The sequence below is a fragment of the Vespula vulgaris genome, chromosome 10 (assembly GCF_905475345.1).
Source record: "Vespula vulgaris chromosome 10, iyVesVulg1.1, whole genome shotgun sequence".
Classification (NCBI taxonomy): Eukaryota; Metazoa; Arthropoda; class Insecta; order Hymenoptera; family Vespidae; genus Vespula; species Vespula vulgaris.
This window is the reverse complement of record NC_066595.1, coordinates 2859565-2872624: the sequence shown is the minus strand read 5'-3', so window position 1 is coordinate 2872624 and position 13060 is coordinate 2859565. Positions and strand designations below refer to the sequence as shown.

At 26.9% G+C, this 13060-nt stretch overlaps 4 protein-coding genes across 12 annotated transcripts; 3 read left to right on the top strand and 1 right to left on the bottom strand.

The window, feature by feature from the left end:
• The first annotated feature begins 15 nt into the window (after positions 1–15).
• On the top strand, positions 16–1804 carry LOC127066987 (cilia- and flagella-associated protein 57-like). Its single transcript, XM_051001386.1, has 6 exons — positions 16–329; positions 549–714; positions 805–978; positions 1052–1186; positions 1288–1422; positions 1506–1804. Exons 1-6 carry the CDS (start codon positions 46–48, stop codon positions 1587–1589), a joined length of 978 nt encoding a protein of 325 aa, XP_050857343.1. The 5' UTR covers positions 16–45; the 3' UTR covers positions 1590–1804.
• Positions 1805–2256: 452 nt separating this feature from the next.
• On the top strand, positions 2257–4724 carry LOC127066983 (vacuolar protein sorting-associated protein 4). Of its 4 annotated transcripts, none has more exons than XM_051001378.1 (7): positions 2257–2369; positions 2514–2970; positions 3032–3143; positions 3227–3603; positions 3711–3978; positions 4039–4481; positions 4564–4724. In XM_051001378.1, the coding sequence occupies exons 2-7, from the start codon at positions 2947–2949 to the stop codon at positions 4663–4665; spliced, it is 1326 nt and encodes a 441-aa protein (XP_050857335.1). In that variant the 5' UTR covers positions 2257–2369; positions 2514–2946; the 3' UTR covers positions 4666–4724. The 4 variants fall into 4 exon arrangements, with proteins under 4 accessions (XP_050857335.1, XP_050857336.1, XP_050857338.1 ...); XM_051001379.1 differs by having other exon boundaries at positions 2260–2388; XM_051001381.1 differs by having other exon boundaries at positions 2288–2797; positions 2910–2970.
• A 794-nt stretch (positions 4725–5518) lies between these two features.
• LOC127066979 (pyruvate dehydrogenase [acetyl-transferring]-phosphatase 1, mitochondrial) lies at positions 5519–8998 on the bottom strand. 4 transcript variants are annotated; one of them, XM_051001370.1, is made up of 5 exons: positions 8962–8998; positions 7603–7793; positions 7387–7528; positions 6630–7106; positions 5519–6330 (listed from the first exon to the last, which is right to left on the bottom strand). In XM_051001370.1, exons 2-5 carry the CDS (start codon positions 7732–7734, stop codon positions 5648–5650), a joined length of 1434 nt encoding a protein of 477 aa, XP_050857327.1. In that variant the 5' UTR covers positions 7735–7793; positions 8962–8998; the 3' UTR covers positions 5519–5647. The 4 variants fall into 4 exon arrangements, with proteins under 4 accessions (XP_050857327.1, XP_050857326.1, XP_050857325.1 ...); XM_051001369.1 differs by lacking the exon at positions 8962–8998 and adding an exon at positions 8360–8505 and having other exon boundaries at positions 7603–8083; XM_051001368.1 differs by lacking the exon at positions 8962–8998 and adding an exon at positions 7884–8416.
• LOC127066965 (calpain-7-like) lies at positions 8534–13058 on the top strand. Of its 3 annotated transcripts, none has more exons than XM_051001341.1 (13): positions 8534–8690; positions 8954–9433; positions 9533–9693; positions 9772–9973; positions 10064–10386; positions 10483–10615; positions 10699–10889; positions 10991–11218; positions 11349–11593; positions 11681–11889; positions 11979–12187; positions 12292–12521; positions 12603–13058. In XM_051001341.1, exons 2-13 carry the CDS (start codon positions 9241–9243, stop codon positions 12745–12747), a joined length of 2469 nt encoding a protein of 822 aa, XP_050857298.1. In that variant the 5' UTR covers positions 8534–8690; positions 8954–9240; the 3' UTR covers positions 12748–13058. The 3 variants fall into 3 exon arrangements, with proteins under 3 accessions (XP_050857298.1, XP_050857296.1, XP_050857297.1); XM_051001339.1 differs by having other exon boundaries at positions 10052–10386; XM_051001340.1 differs by having other exon boundaries at positions 8612–8953; positions 9154–9433; positions 10052–10386.
• The last annotated feature ends 2 nt before the right edge of the window (positions 13059–13060 follow it).

Sequence of the window (13060 nt, the reverse complement as noted above, 5' to 3'; positions counted from 1 at the left end):
AGTTTTGTTATTGAGTATCAAGTAAAGTTTGTTATAACCATACAAATGTCTGATAAACTATTAATTAAGGAAAAGGAATTATATCAATTAAATAAAGCATTAGAAATAAAAACGCGTCATGTTCTGGAGGAAATCAAATCTATTGCAGACCGACGGTTTCATAATAACTCGTCTAGACAGAATAATGATCCGCCTAATACTATAGATAGGGATAAAAAAAATTCAGAACATTCACTGAATACAAATAAGGTACTACAAAATATTACGATCGAACAAAGTACTGTTCCGTTACATAATATAATAGAAAGTACATCAAATTTATCCAAACAGTGAGTATATAATAAATATTATAAGTAAATTTACTATAATAATATATTGATCTCAAAGAAATATTAACAAATAATTGTAATATTTTTAACGATATGTAAATAAATATATAAATTTTTTAAGCAACATAATAAGTTATATATTTATTTTATTTTTATATTTATATATAAGAGATTAAATTTTATGTATGTTTTTCTTAATTATGTTTAAATTTTTATTAGAAATTTTGAAAATCTGCAAAATCAAAATGGAGTCAATAAAAATAATGAGACTGTTTTATATGAAAGAAATAATTCAGAGAGTAAAACTCTCATTAATTTTCTCAAATCTAAAATAGATATGCTACATAATGAATTAAAAGTAATTCAAGTTGAATATAAAAATAAGGTAATTTTAACTATAAAGAATAATTTTACAAAAAACAAGCATTGTGTTATTGTTAATTAATTCAATTTATATATATAATATATATTATAGGTTAATGATTATGATAGATTGGAAAGTGAAAATAAAAAGCTTGATTGTTGCAAGTTAAAATTGCATAATCAAGTAACATCATTAAAAGAAACAGTTACGAAACTTGAAAATAATAATTCTCTTTTACATGAACAAAATTTAGCTTCAAATACTGAAAATTTAAATCTAAGAAAGGTATTGATTACTTATTATGGATTATGTGTGTTATATTTCATAATATTGATTTTAATATAATAATAATATTTAGGATGTAGAAGGACTAAAAAAAGAAATCAAAAGTTTAAATCATCAATTAAATAATTTTGACTTACGATTAAACAGATCTTTAGAAGAGAATGAAAAATTAAAAAATACTATTAAGTTTAATCATCTTGAAGAAAAAGTATGTGTACTTTCTTGGTAAAGATATAAAACATGTGAATACACGTTATTATTACATATATAAGATCATTTTCATATATGTTTATACCTATATATATACAGGAATTACGAGATCAAATCAGAAAACTTCAAGAAGATAAAAGACAAGGAATAAAACATTTAGAAAAACAACGATTAGAATTACTTCAAGCATTCAAAAAGCAATCATTGCTTATAGATAATCTGAAGAAACAAAATGTATGTAATATTCATAGATTGTTTTAAAGAGTTGCTGAGTTGTATATCTCTTTTTTTATATTCTATGTAATAATTTTTAACAGGCATTTATGACAGCAGTTGAGCATATGCAACTTGTGGAAGAAGATTTTTCTAAACTTCTATTGTGGAAACCAAATAACTTGTAAAACTATTAAAGTACAAAATTAGATTATTTAATTTACATGAATGATGTTACTTTGAAGATTTGTATCAAATACTTAAAAGTTGTAACATTCTCATTCTATATTTTTAATAATATTTATACAGTACAATGAAGCCATATTATTATTGTAAGTAATTTATACTTTTTGTAATCAAAAGACAAAATAAAATATTATAATTCCTATACCAGTTTTAATTATATTATTGTAAGAATTTAGTATAACATTTTATATTTAAATATATATTTTTAAAATGTTAGTTTTCCTTTGAAAGAATATCAGTAATAGCATATTTATATACAATATGTGTGCATGTGTCGTGTATTATATATATATATATATACACTCACACACAATGATATAAGCGAAGCTGTTTCCCTGAATTTCAGTTGGGTACTTTTATATTTATAGCCAGACCAATCAAAATCTTATGAATATACCTCATAATTTTTTGTTTCAGAATTCAATTTCCTAAAATGTATATATTTTAAAAGATACATATATATAATTATATATCACAATTATATTGAAAATTATAATTTTATAGTCAATAGAAAAAATATTTATTCATATAAGATTCATATGGTATTACCATGAAACTAAGCTCTATGGATATTGCAGAAATCTAGTCAGACTGGTAGCTTGAAAAAAAAATATCCCTGAAATGTTACTAATCGCGATGCTAAAAATATTCTTGTTCTCTCATCGATGAACGCACTTAACTGTCACATTTGTAGAAGTTAATATTTTTTTAAGTTACTAAAAGTACTTATTATTGTCCTACGTAATTAATTGTTGTATCATCATATTAACAACTCAAATATACATAATACACACACACACACATATACATGCATATTATATATAATTTTTCTATATGTACATATATGAACTCAGTTCTTATTCCAGATTTGAGGTGCATGTTGTTATTCTATTAATGAGAATATCGATTTAGGGATCATACAAAAAATACGTCGAAATATATTAAGTTTCAAGTAACTTCATAATCGCAACTTCTTGAGTATTACACCGCGATCGCGATCTCAAATTTATGCGTCTGTATATGCACTGGTATACACATGAAGTATGACATTCGGTGACGTTGGACAACTGAATTTTGAAGGTTGACGATTGACAGAAGATCTTGGAACGATCTATGATATAGTAAATTATATTAGTGCACATGTAAGAAAGTGTGTACTATTTATTTTATCTGTATTCTAATTCTTTTCTTTCTTTGGTTGGAACGACATTAACAGTTTTCCGTAATCAAGGAATAAGATTAATATTTCTTTTATTGTACAGCAAAGTAAAGGTTAGAAAAAATCCACTCTTTATCATTATGGCTTCAGGAACTATATTGGCGGTAAGATCATAATGCGAAATTAAATAAAGTTTAGATATTAATATTATTGCAATATTTGCAGAAAGCTATTGAGTTAGTAACAAAAGCGACAGAAGAAGATCGTAAGAAAAATTATGAAGAAGCCCTTAGACTATATGAACATGCTGTGGAATATTTTCTTCATTCTATCAAATGTATTCATTTTCTAACAATATATTCTGTTATCTTGTAGGAAATAATTTGTTCATTAATATTATAATAACAAAATATTTTCTAGATGAAGCACAAGGTGATAGAGCTAAAGAAAGTATAAGATCAAGATGTTTGCAGTATCTCGAAAGAGCAGAAACATTAAAGGCATACTTGAAAAAAAGTAAGAAAAAACCGGTAAAAGCAGGTGAAGATAATGCAAAAACAGAAGATAAGAAAAGTGATAGTGGAGATAGTGATACGGATAGTGATCCAGAGAAGAAAAAACTTCAAACCAAATTAGAAGGTGCAATTATTATAGAGAAACCAGATATCAAATGGAATGATGTTGCTGGTCTTGATGGAGCTAAAGAGGCTTTGAAAGAAGCTGTTATCTTGCCAATACGATTTCCACATCTGTTTACTGGAAAACGTATACCTTGGAAAGGTATTTTACTTTTTGGGGTAAGTTTCAACATATATATAATGTAAAACTATGGACTATACATGATAATATAAATAAATTTATAATGGATCATTATGTTATTAATATTATATATTTTTTAATGCAGCCTCCAGGTACAGGTAAATCATACTTAGCAAAAGCAGTGGCAACAGAGGCTAACAATTCTACATTTTTCTCTGTTTCATCTTCGGATTTGGTAAGCAAGTGGCTAGGTGAATCTGAAAAACTTGTGAAGAATTTATTTGATTTAGCACGTCAACATAAACCAAGTATTATATTCATTGATGAAATAGATTCACTTTGTTCATCTCGCTCTGATAATGAATCTGAATCAGCACGAAGAATTAAGACTGAATTTTTAGTGCAAATGCAAGGTATATAAAAATACTATAATATAATTTAAAACTTGGTTCAAATTCCTGTGTTCTTTGTAGGAGTGGGTTCAGATAATGATGGTATATTAGTTTTGGGTGCAACTAATATACCTTGGGTATTAGATTCTGCTATTAGAAGAAGATTTGAAAAGAGAATTTACATTCCATTACCTGAAGAGCAAGCACGTGCTGTTATGTTTAAACTTCACCTAGGAAGTACAGCACATTGTTTATCAGATGATGATTTCAAAAAATTAGCAGCTGCTACAGAGGGTTATTCAGGAGCAGATATAAGTATCATTGTGAGGGATTCTCTCATGCAACCTGTTAGACAAGTTCAAACAGCCACTCACTTCAAAAAAGTAAGAGGGCCATCTCCAAAGGATCCATCCGTTATTGTAGATGATCTGCTCACACCATGTTCTCCTGGAGATCCAGATGCTATTGAAATGAGTTGGATGGAGGTAGATGGTGATAAATTATTTATTCCTCCTGTAACCATGGTACGTACATAATAGTTCTTATGCAAAATTGCTTTAGGCGATATCTACATAATCTACTTAATATTATTCATCTATGACACAGAGAGATATGCAAAAATCCTTAGCAACGACACGTCCAACAGTAAATGAAGATGATATGGCAAAACTGGAAAAGTTTAAAGAAGATTTCGGACAAGAAGGTTGATCCTTGGATACTTTTTATGATGTAAATTAATTCTTTATAAAAGCATACTCTCAGTTATACGTGCTTGCCTTGTTATTCTTTGAGAAACAATTATACTTAACAGTGTTTGTATAAAGATATCTAAGAAGAAGTGCATACTCCTTTATCTTTTATCTCTTCTATCTGATTATAGAAAAATGATTAATTCACCATAGGCTATCAATCTATAATATTTACTAAAATTTCTTATTATTATGCACTAGTATATAAAATGCAAAATGAATTATATTTTGACAAACAATTATTAAATTTTATCTTTAAGAGATGTAGATTATTATTCATTCTGATATGCAAAATGGAAAAGTAAATTTTCAGTATAATGGAAATATATAATGTTCTACTTTGTAAAAGTTATTGTTATATCTAACAAATCAAGTATAAAATACTAAACTTATTTTACTTTTCTTATTTCATTTATATACATACAACAAGTAATAAGAAAATCGCAATATCATTGGTATATGAATTGAAGTTATGGTTTATTCGAACAAATGTCTTTTTTTTTATGTTTTTTTAAAAATAAGCATTTTATGATGGCTATATTTTTACAGTAAGTGCAACATACAATATGATAAATTTGAAATATCTGTAATTTACTTATATTATTTTTTAATGAACTTTGCTCTGTAAACTATCCATTAAAATTCTGTGTTTACTTAATAGTATATATTATAATGCGTGCAGATAGATTTAATTACTAACTATTTTAAGTATGATCATGGTGCATTTCAATGAAGAAATGTCACAAGTTAAAACACAAATGCATACATATGTAAACAAATAAAAATATAAACGACTGGTAATCAGAACACTATTCCCGTGTAAATCATGTTTATTGTTATTGAAATAAATAACAATCTATATATTGTAATAAAGGGAGAATTTACAGTGGATTAAAGTTTTTCTGTAACTTGTAAAAAAGTAACAAGGTACATTTGAGTAATCACGGAGGGCAGTGCCTTAAAAACTCTGAGTCCATATAAACGACAGTTATTGTTATATCATCACGAAATATTCGTACCACTTTACTTGGCAATGTTAGTAACTGCGATAATTTCCCGTGATCTATACCAAAATCTGTACCACCAAGAGCATTTCTTAATAAGTGTGTTGCTGCATTACTATCAAGAGGTTTCTTTTTTAAGCCTTCTTTACGCTGAAGTAACATTTCATTTATATCGGATAACTTCATATTTTTTCGAGGTAATCTTAATGGATTTAACGTAACTTTTCCGCTTATATGTTCTCCTACTAAACGTACAGCTTGTAAAGGTGATATTAAATCCCATAATCCATCGCTCGCTATTATGAGAAACTTGTCTCTAGGTGTCAATCTATGATACTTTACTTCAGGTTTTGCTATTAAGTATGGTGGTGTATGATAATTTGGTGGTATTGCATTTTCGCCAAAGATTGGTACTACTACTTGTTTCATAATCATTTTATTCCACTTATATTGAAAGTCACCAAGACAACGAAGAGGTGCTAACTGCCCAAGTAGTCTTTCCATTTTTATCACAGTAGATCTCTCTTGTGATGGATGCTCTGACAAAATCCTTTCAACTTCCGCTCGATTATCAGTATTGTGTTCTGTAGTCATCATTTTTGCTGACCACACATCATTTTCTGTAAAAATATTCACGAAAGTTCACAAACTCTTTGTAATAAAGTAAATTTTGCACATTTGGATATAAGCTTCAGCACATCATGTCTTTATAAAGACACACACACACTCTGGTGGTTTTTAAATTATTTTTAATAAAATTTAATTTTTATATTATCACTTTCATATTGAGTCATATAACATTCATTCAAGTATATATATATAAAGCCTGTAGATAAATATATAATATTGTCTACTGTCTTATATATACTAATTTTATTGTTTAATAATGAAGTAAAGAATAAAAAGATAAATTTTATACCTGAAAGAACACCAAGCACTGCTTGACAATCTCCTACACCAGCTACATGCAAATGTGGACCATCTATATGAGCTACAGCTGCTACAGCTCCTGACATAGCAACTGTCAGTGTTCTTGCCGCATCTTTATTATGTAATTTTAATAAAGCTTCATTAGATAAATCATTATCTAATCTGACAAATGCATTCTCCAGTGCTGCTTCCATTTGAAATTCTTTGGTAGATCCAGTTTGCATTAGATCCTTCAAAAATGTTAAAAAGCTGTCTCGATAAAGATCTTTTATTTCAGTAACTAATTCTACTTTATCATTGAAAGTCTCTAGTAGCTCTAATTCCTTATTGGAATTAATAGAATCCAAATATTGCCTCAATAGCTTAGGAGGAAGTAAACACGCAGATATATAATGAAATAGTCGTTTTGATATTACTTGTGCACAGGCACCACCACCATGACCATCAAATACTCCCAATAACAAACCTATGAAAGGATAATTAAATATAAAATAATGCTTTAATGTCTATTAACATTTAGCAATGTTAGGTAATGAATGTAAAGAAAAAAACAAAAAGAAAGAATATCATATGCAAAATGAACATATATTTGTCTGATTATACATGATCTTTTTTATGTGTGTTATTATAATATATAAATATATACATGCAGTCAAGTTTAACTTATGGTTAAAAGTAAACTTAATTATAATAATATGTGACATATATATCTTATGAATTTAAAAATTTGTTTATAACTATGTTACCTTTTGTTAATAAACATTGTCCTTCAGATCGTGTGTCTTCAATAGGATTATTGGATGCTAACTGATTAGAATCGTAATATTTCACAGAAGATGAACCAGTAAATTCTTTGGTAAATTCATTGGCTTGTAAGATAGCAGTAACCTATCTCAAAAAATATTTATATTTTTCTTGTAAATATATTTTATTAAAAAAACTGAAAATAAATCACTCATTACCTCTTGAGGTGTAAGCCTTGATACTGTAGCATATAATCGATGTTGAATCTTGTTGTTACTACAATTACATCGTCTAACTGTTGCATTACTAAAACCTTTTAAAAAACGTCCAGTACCTTTCTGCAAAACCATCCTATCGTCAAATATTGGTACAATGGCTGTACTCTTACTCTGTTGCTTCTGTTTGACCTCTACTCTTCCAACACATTTTGTAATTTTATTGAGTTTAATGGTTATAACAATTTGTTTTTTGAAATTATAAAAAGAATAAAAATCCGTACTATCCAAAACACATTACTTGCTGCAAAAATGATATAGATTTATACTGGATTATACACCAAAATATAAATATTTCCTTGGAAGTATTGATAAAATCAACTTTTGCTAATCCTTTCTGAATAATCCAATACAATTTATATTTATTCAAAATCTATAATATATCGTTCGAATTTCAGATAATTGCTGGTACCTGATACAGGATCTGTTCAAAAAGATTCATAGCTATATATATGATAAAACTGTAAAGTATTATAATATTTTATAATAAGTAATAGTAAGCAGTTACATGTGGTTATATATTCAGTAACATGTGGTTATGCGTAGAGTAAAAGACGGTCAGAAAACTATTAATGGCACATTTAAAGTTTAAGTTACGTTATGCACGACTACTAGAGTGCCAATAGTTTCAAAATAATTTATATCATTCTTAAATATCTATAATAATATTATATGTTTCTGTAATTAACACATAACATACAAGAAAGCACAAGACAGTGATGGCGTAGTTTGTTTTTTGTTGCGTTTGCGTAAATGTTTTTCGTGGAAAATTAGATTTTTACGAATTATATTTGGAAAATTTTCAAATAATGAAAAATACTGAATGTTTTGAAAAAAATTTTTCTTCAATGATACGATGATAAATTTACATGAAAAATAATAATAAAATTTGTAATTATCAAAATATAAATATATGTATATATATATATATATACTTCACTTTTTATAGTCCAAATAATCAGTAATACTAAAAGCGAAACAAGGAAAATGATACTCTGTTTACCTAATCTTATATACGACACAAACAAAAAGTAAATAAAATTGAATTTATTTTAATAGTATTTTTCTTATAAATGTATTATAATGAATGCATTGGTAAATGTATATATAACTATCACTGTATTTAACGTAAACAATAACATTAAAAACAGTTCGGAAAGGATATCTAAAGATAACCTATATGATAGATAACACTCCGTTGATCGAATAAAACTAATGATCATTAATTATTTATTTGTATTTATATGCTTTGGATAATAATTCACAACAATAATAATGATATTTTGTGCTTCAGGTATATACTATTTCTGTTATCTTCAAGTAGAAGACTCTGTGTCCTTAAATACTATGAAAATATTTTTACAATGACTGTGTAAATATTTCATGTATATATATATGTATATATAATATATATATATATATTATATATATATGATCTACAGATATAATATATATAACCTATATAAAAGCATCAGTTATTTGTAATTATTAAAGGACTGAAGAGAATTGCTATCGTCTTCTCTGTCAGTTTTATATTAAATAATTATAACGAGATTCAATATTGTGATAATAAATAACGAAATGGATAATATACCAGAAAGCGCATTAATTGCTGCTCAGAAAGCTGTGCAATTTGATAGAAGTGGACAATATAAACAAGCCCTATATTACTACAAAGTCACAGTAAAATCTCTTGATGGATTATCCTTAGATGTTGCATATGATCAGAAGATTACAGATTATCGAGAAAGAATATCTGCAATTCAACAATTAAGTAAATATATTATTACAAATAAAAATAATAATTTATATTTGGATTATTAAATAGCAAAAATATTAAATAGTGATTAATTTTAAATTAATAAATTTATAGTTAATGAAGAAGATGAAACACATGGTACTATTAGTCAACAAAAATCTGATCTTCACAGATGTGAATTTTTGATAAATCAAGCACTTGATGCTGATGAAGCAGGCCTTAAAGATGTAGCTTTGAAATTATATACAGATGCTGCTGAATTAGGTCTTAGTGTAGTAAGTATATATTAATTATATTTTCTAGTAAAATATAACTATATCTAAGTGCATTTATATCTTTTTTATATATTGTAGAAAGTAACTACTTCTGAAATAAAAACAAAGTTGAATAATTTAATCAGACTTGCTCTTGAGAGAGCAGAATCTTTAAAAGGTATTAAAAAACAAACTGATAATATAGATGATATTATTAAATCACTTCAAAATTTGCAACCTGTTCCTAATGATGACCCTTCAGATACAGTCTCATCATTAAAATCTTCTACTACAAATGCAAGTAATTATATTATGATATATATATAAAAATTCATATGAAACATACCTATTGAACAATATAATGTTTAGTATTTACAAGATAAATTTTTAGGACATCAAACAAAACCTGCTCTGCACCGTGGAAGTAGTGCACATCTTAAAATAGCAAGTGGTAGTACCACTTATACAGAAGAAGAAAAAAAAGTTTTACTTCATAGTTCTCATATAAATGATAAAGAATTTGTACCTTTTATGGATGTTGATTTATTGGAAAGATTTCAATATGCTATACCATTTACTGATAAAGATGGATTATTGGCATTAGCTCCTAAACAAAAAACAACTTTTGCAAGATGGTGTCGACCTGAGGAATTATTTTCTGAACCTAAGATGCTGATGGGACGTTATGTTGATTATTACAGCATTAAACAAACTGTCAGTTATATTAATTATATTAATATACAAAATTATCCAACTATAATTTTTATTATATAAAAATATAATTATGATCATCATTTGCTTATATTTTAGGTCATATCAGATTGTTCATTTGTGGCTTCCCTTGCTGTCAGTGCACAATATGAAAAGAGATTTGGTCGTAGGCTTATCACATCTATTATTTATCCAAAAAATAGGAATAATGAACCAGTGTACAATCCATTTGGTAAGAAATTATTTATGATGATTTTTATACTTTTTTCACTTTTTATAGAAAGAAATGGGAAAAAAACAATGATTTTACATTAGGAAAGTACATGGTAAAATTACACATCAATGGCATTCCTCGCAAAGTAATAATAGATGATTTGTTACCTGTAAATCGACACAATCAATTACTTTGCTCATACTCTAACAATCGTGGTGAGCTATGGGTCTCTTTATTAGAGAAAGCATATATGAAAGTAATGGGTGGCTACGATTTTCCTGGATCTGGTAGTGTAAGTTTTTTTTTCTTTTGCTTAAAATGAATGAATCTGTTTATAATAGTTAGAATTTTATACTTTATAATAATCAGAATAAAAAATACAATATTTTATAGAATATAGATTTACATGCTTTAACTGGTTGGATACCTGAAAGGTATGCTATAAAACCAGATGATCCAGATTTTAATAAAGATAGTTTCTTTGAAACTCTAAGATTGAGACTGCATAAAGGTGACATGCTTGTCACAGTTGGTACAGGACAAATGTCAGATATTGAAGCAGAAAGAACTGGTCTGGTGTCTACTCATGCCTATGCAGTATTAGATGTTAGGGAAATAAATGTAAGTTTTTAAAAATTTATTTATACAGACGTTAATATGTATATTACATAAATATAAAAATGTTTTATATTTCGAAATTAGTTTCTTAGAAATTTACACGTATTATTGGCATAATAATCATTTTGTTTAGGGAGTTAGACTTTTTCAATTGAAAAATCCATGGTCGTACTTGAGGTGGAAAGGAAATTACTCAGAACTGGATACAATGCATTGGACTCGTGAATTAAAAGAAATATTAAATTATGATCCAGATTCTGCATCACAATTAGATAATGGAGTTTTCTGGATTGATTATGATAGTATATGCCAATTTTTTGTTGTCTTTCTTATCAATTGGAATCCTGGTTTATTTAATTATACTTACTGTATTCATCAGTAAGTTTAATTTAAATACAGTCTTTTTTTGTAATGTTTTTAAGACATGATAAAATAAAATCTTATAATAATTCTTTTTTTCTATAGAATGTGGAATGCAGGAATCGGACCAGTAAAAGATGTGTATAATATAGGTGATAATCCACAATTTTTACTTGAAGTACAAAGTAATACAACAGGAGCAGTATGGATTCTCTTAACAAGACATATAACTGATATTGCTGATTTTCGAGAAAATAAAGAATACATCACAGTATTAATATACCGGAATAACGGTAAAAGAGTATATTACCCAGGTGAATAAGATAACTAGTAAACATAGAAAATGTATATATGTTATAATATAATATGTGTTATAATATTAACATGTTATATATTTTTTTAGATGATCCACCGCCATATGTTCACGGAGTAAGAATAAATAGTCCACATTATCTTTGTAAAATAAAATTAGAAAATGACAGTGACACGCGATACACTTTAGTTATATCACAATATGAAAAAACACATACGATATATTACACTTTACGTGCGTATGCAACATGTCCTTTCAAATTATGGCAAATACCTCAATTATACAAATATGAAAAGGAGGTATATTATAATTTATTTTACAGAAACTATTTTCATTCAGCAAAGATCATAATTTTAACTGTATATAATATGTATGTAATATCATAGAAAAGTAAATATTTCAGATTACAGATGGTCAGTGGAAAGGGATTTCTGCAGGTGGATGTTCTAATCATACAACTTATGCTAATAATCCATATTATCAACTTGATCTGGAAAGTACTGGGGATAATAATTATGTATTGATTATTTTAAAAGGACCTAAGGAGTATCAAATAGGTTTTGATATTGTTATGGTAACTGTCAATAATCCAAATGCAGAGGTATTCAAATCAAAAAATTCTGGTTCATTTCGGTTAGTACATTTAACAAAAAATGACACTATTTTCCATATTATCATTCTAAAAGAATAGTCTTAAAATATATTTTATTTTAGGCCAGGATTTGTTTATTTAGAATTAGAAAGAGTACCAGCTGGAATATATCATATTATTCCATCTACGTATCTGCCAGGACAAGAAGGCCCATTTTTTTTGACATGTAAATCATCTTGTAATTTATTTCTTCGTCGGATTCAGTAATTAGACATTGTAAAAATATCTTCTTTGAAAAATAGATCTCATTCTGTTTATGCAACATTATCTATTAATAGATGCAAGTAATATTCCAATCATACGAAAGCTTAAATAATAATTTTATTGCACAATTCTATTGGATTTATTTGCTGGTGGTTCATCTATTATTATAAAAAAATAAAATAAAAAAGAAAACAGAAGCAAGAAGGAATAATGTATTGCAAAATACCTCTATTTTATAATTCAAAGTACAAACAAAAATAAGAATAGATTATCAATATCTATATTTTGATATTTAAAAATCATGGCACTTAAATTA

Coding starts and splice junctions, on each gene's coding strand:
- LOC127066987 (XM_051001386.1), top strand. CDS start 46: ATGTCTGATAAACTATTAATTAAGGAAAAGGAATTATATCAATTAAAT. Junction 715..804: donor AAGTTGAATATAAAAATAAG/GTAATTTTAACT, acceptor TATATATTATAG/GTTAATGATTATGATAGATT. Junction 1,423..1,505: donor ATAATCTGAAGAAACAAAAT/GTATGTAATATT, acceptor AATTTTTAACAG/GCATTTATGACAGCAGTTGA.
- LOC127066979 (XM_051001370.1), bottom strand. CDS start 7,734: ATGGTTTTGCAGAAAGGTACTGGACGTTTTTTAAAAGGTTTTAGTAAT. Junction 7,107..7,386: donor ACAATGTTTATTAACAAAAG/GTAACATAGTTA, acceptor ATCCTTTCATAG/GTTTGTTATTGGGAGTATTT. Junction 6,331..6,629: donor AGTGCTTGGTGTTCTTTCAG/GTATAAAATTTA, acceptor ATATTTTTACAG/AAAATGATGTGTGGTCAGCA.
- LOC127066983 (XM_051001378.1), top strand. CDS start 2,947: ATGGCTTCAGGAACTATATTGGCG. Junction 2,971..3,031: donor CTTCAGGAACTATATTGGCG/GTAAGATCATAA, acceptor CAATATTTGCAG/AAAGCTATTGAGTTAGTAAC. Junction 3,979..4,038: donor ATTTTTAGTGCAAATGCAAG/GTATATAAAAAT, acceptor TGTTCTTTGTAG/GAGTGGGTTCAGATAATGAT.
- LOC127066965 (XM_051001339.1), top strand. CDS start 9,241: ATGGATAATATACCAGAAAGCGCATTAATTGCTGCTCAGAAAGCTGTG. Junction 10,616..10,698: donor ACCAGTGTACAATCCATTTG/GTAAGAAATTAT, acceptor ATTTTACATTAG/GAAAGTACATGGTAAAATTA. Junction 11,219..11,348: donor TAGATGTTAGGGAAATAAAT/GTAAGTTTTTAA, acceptor CATTTTGTTTAG/GGAGTTAGACTTTTTCAATT.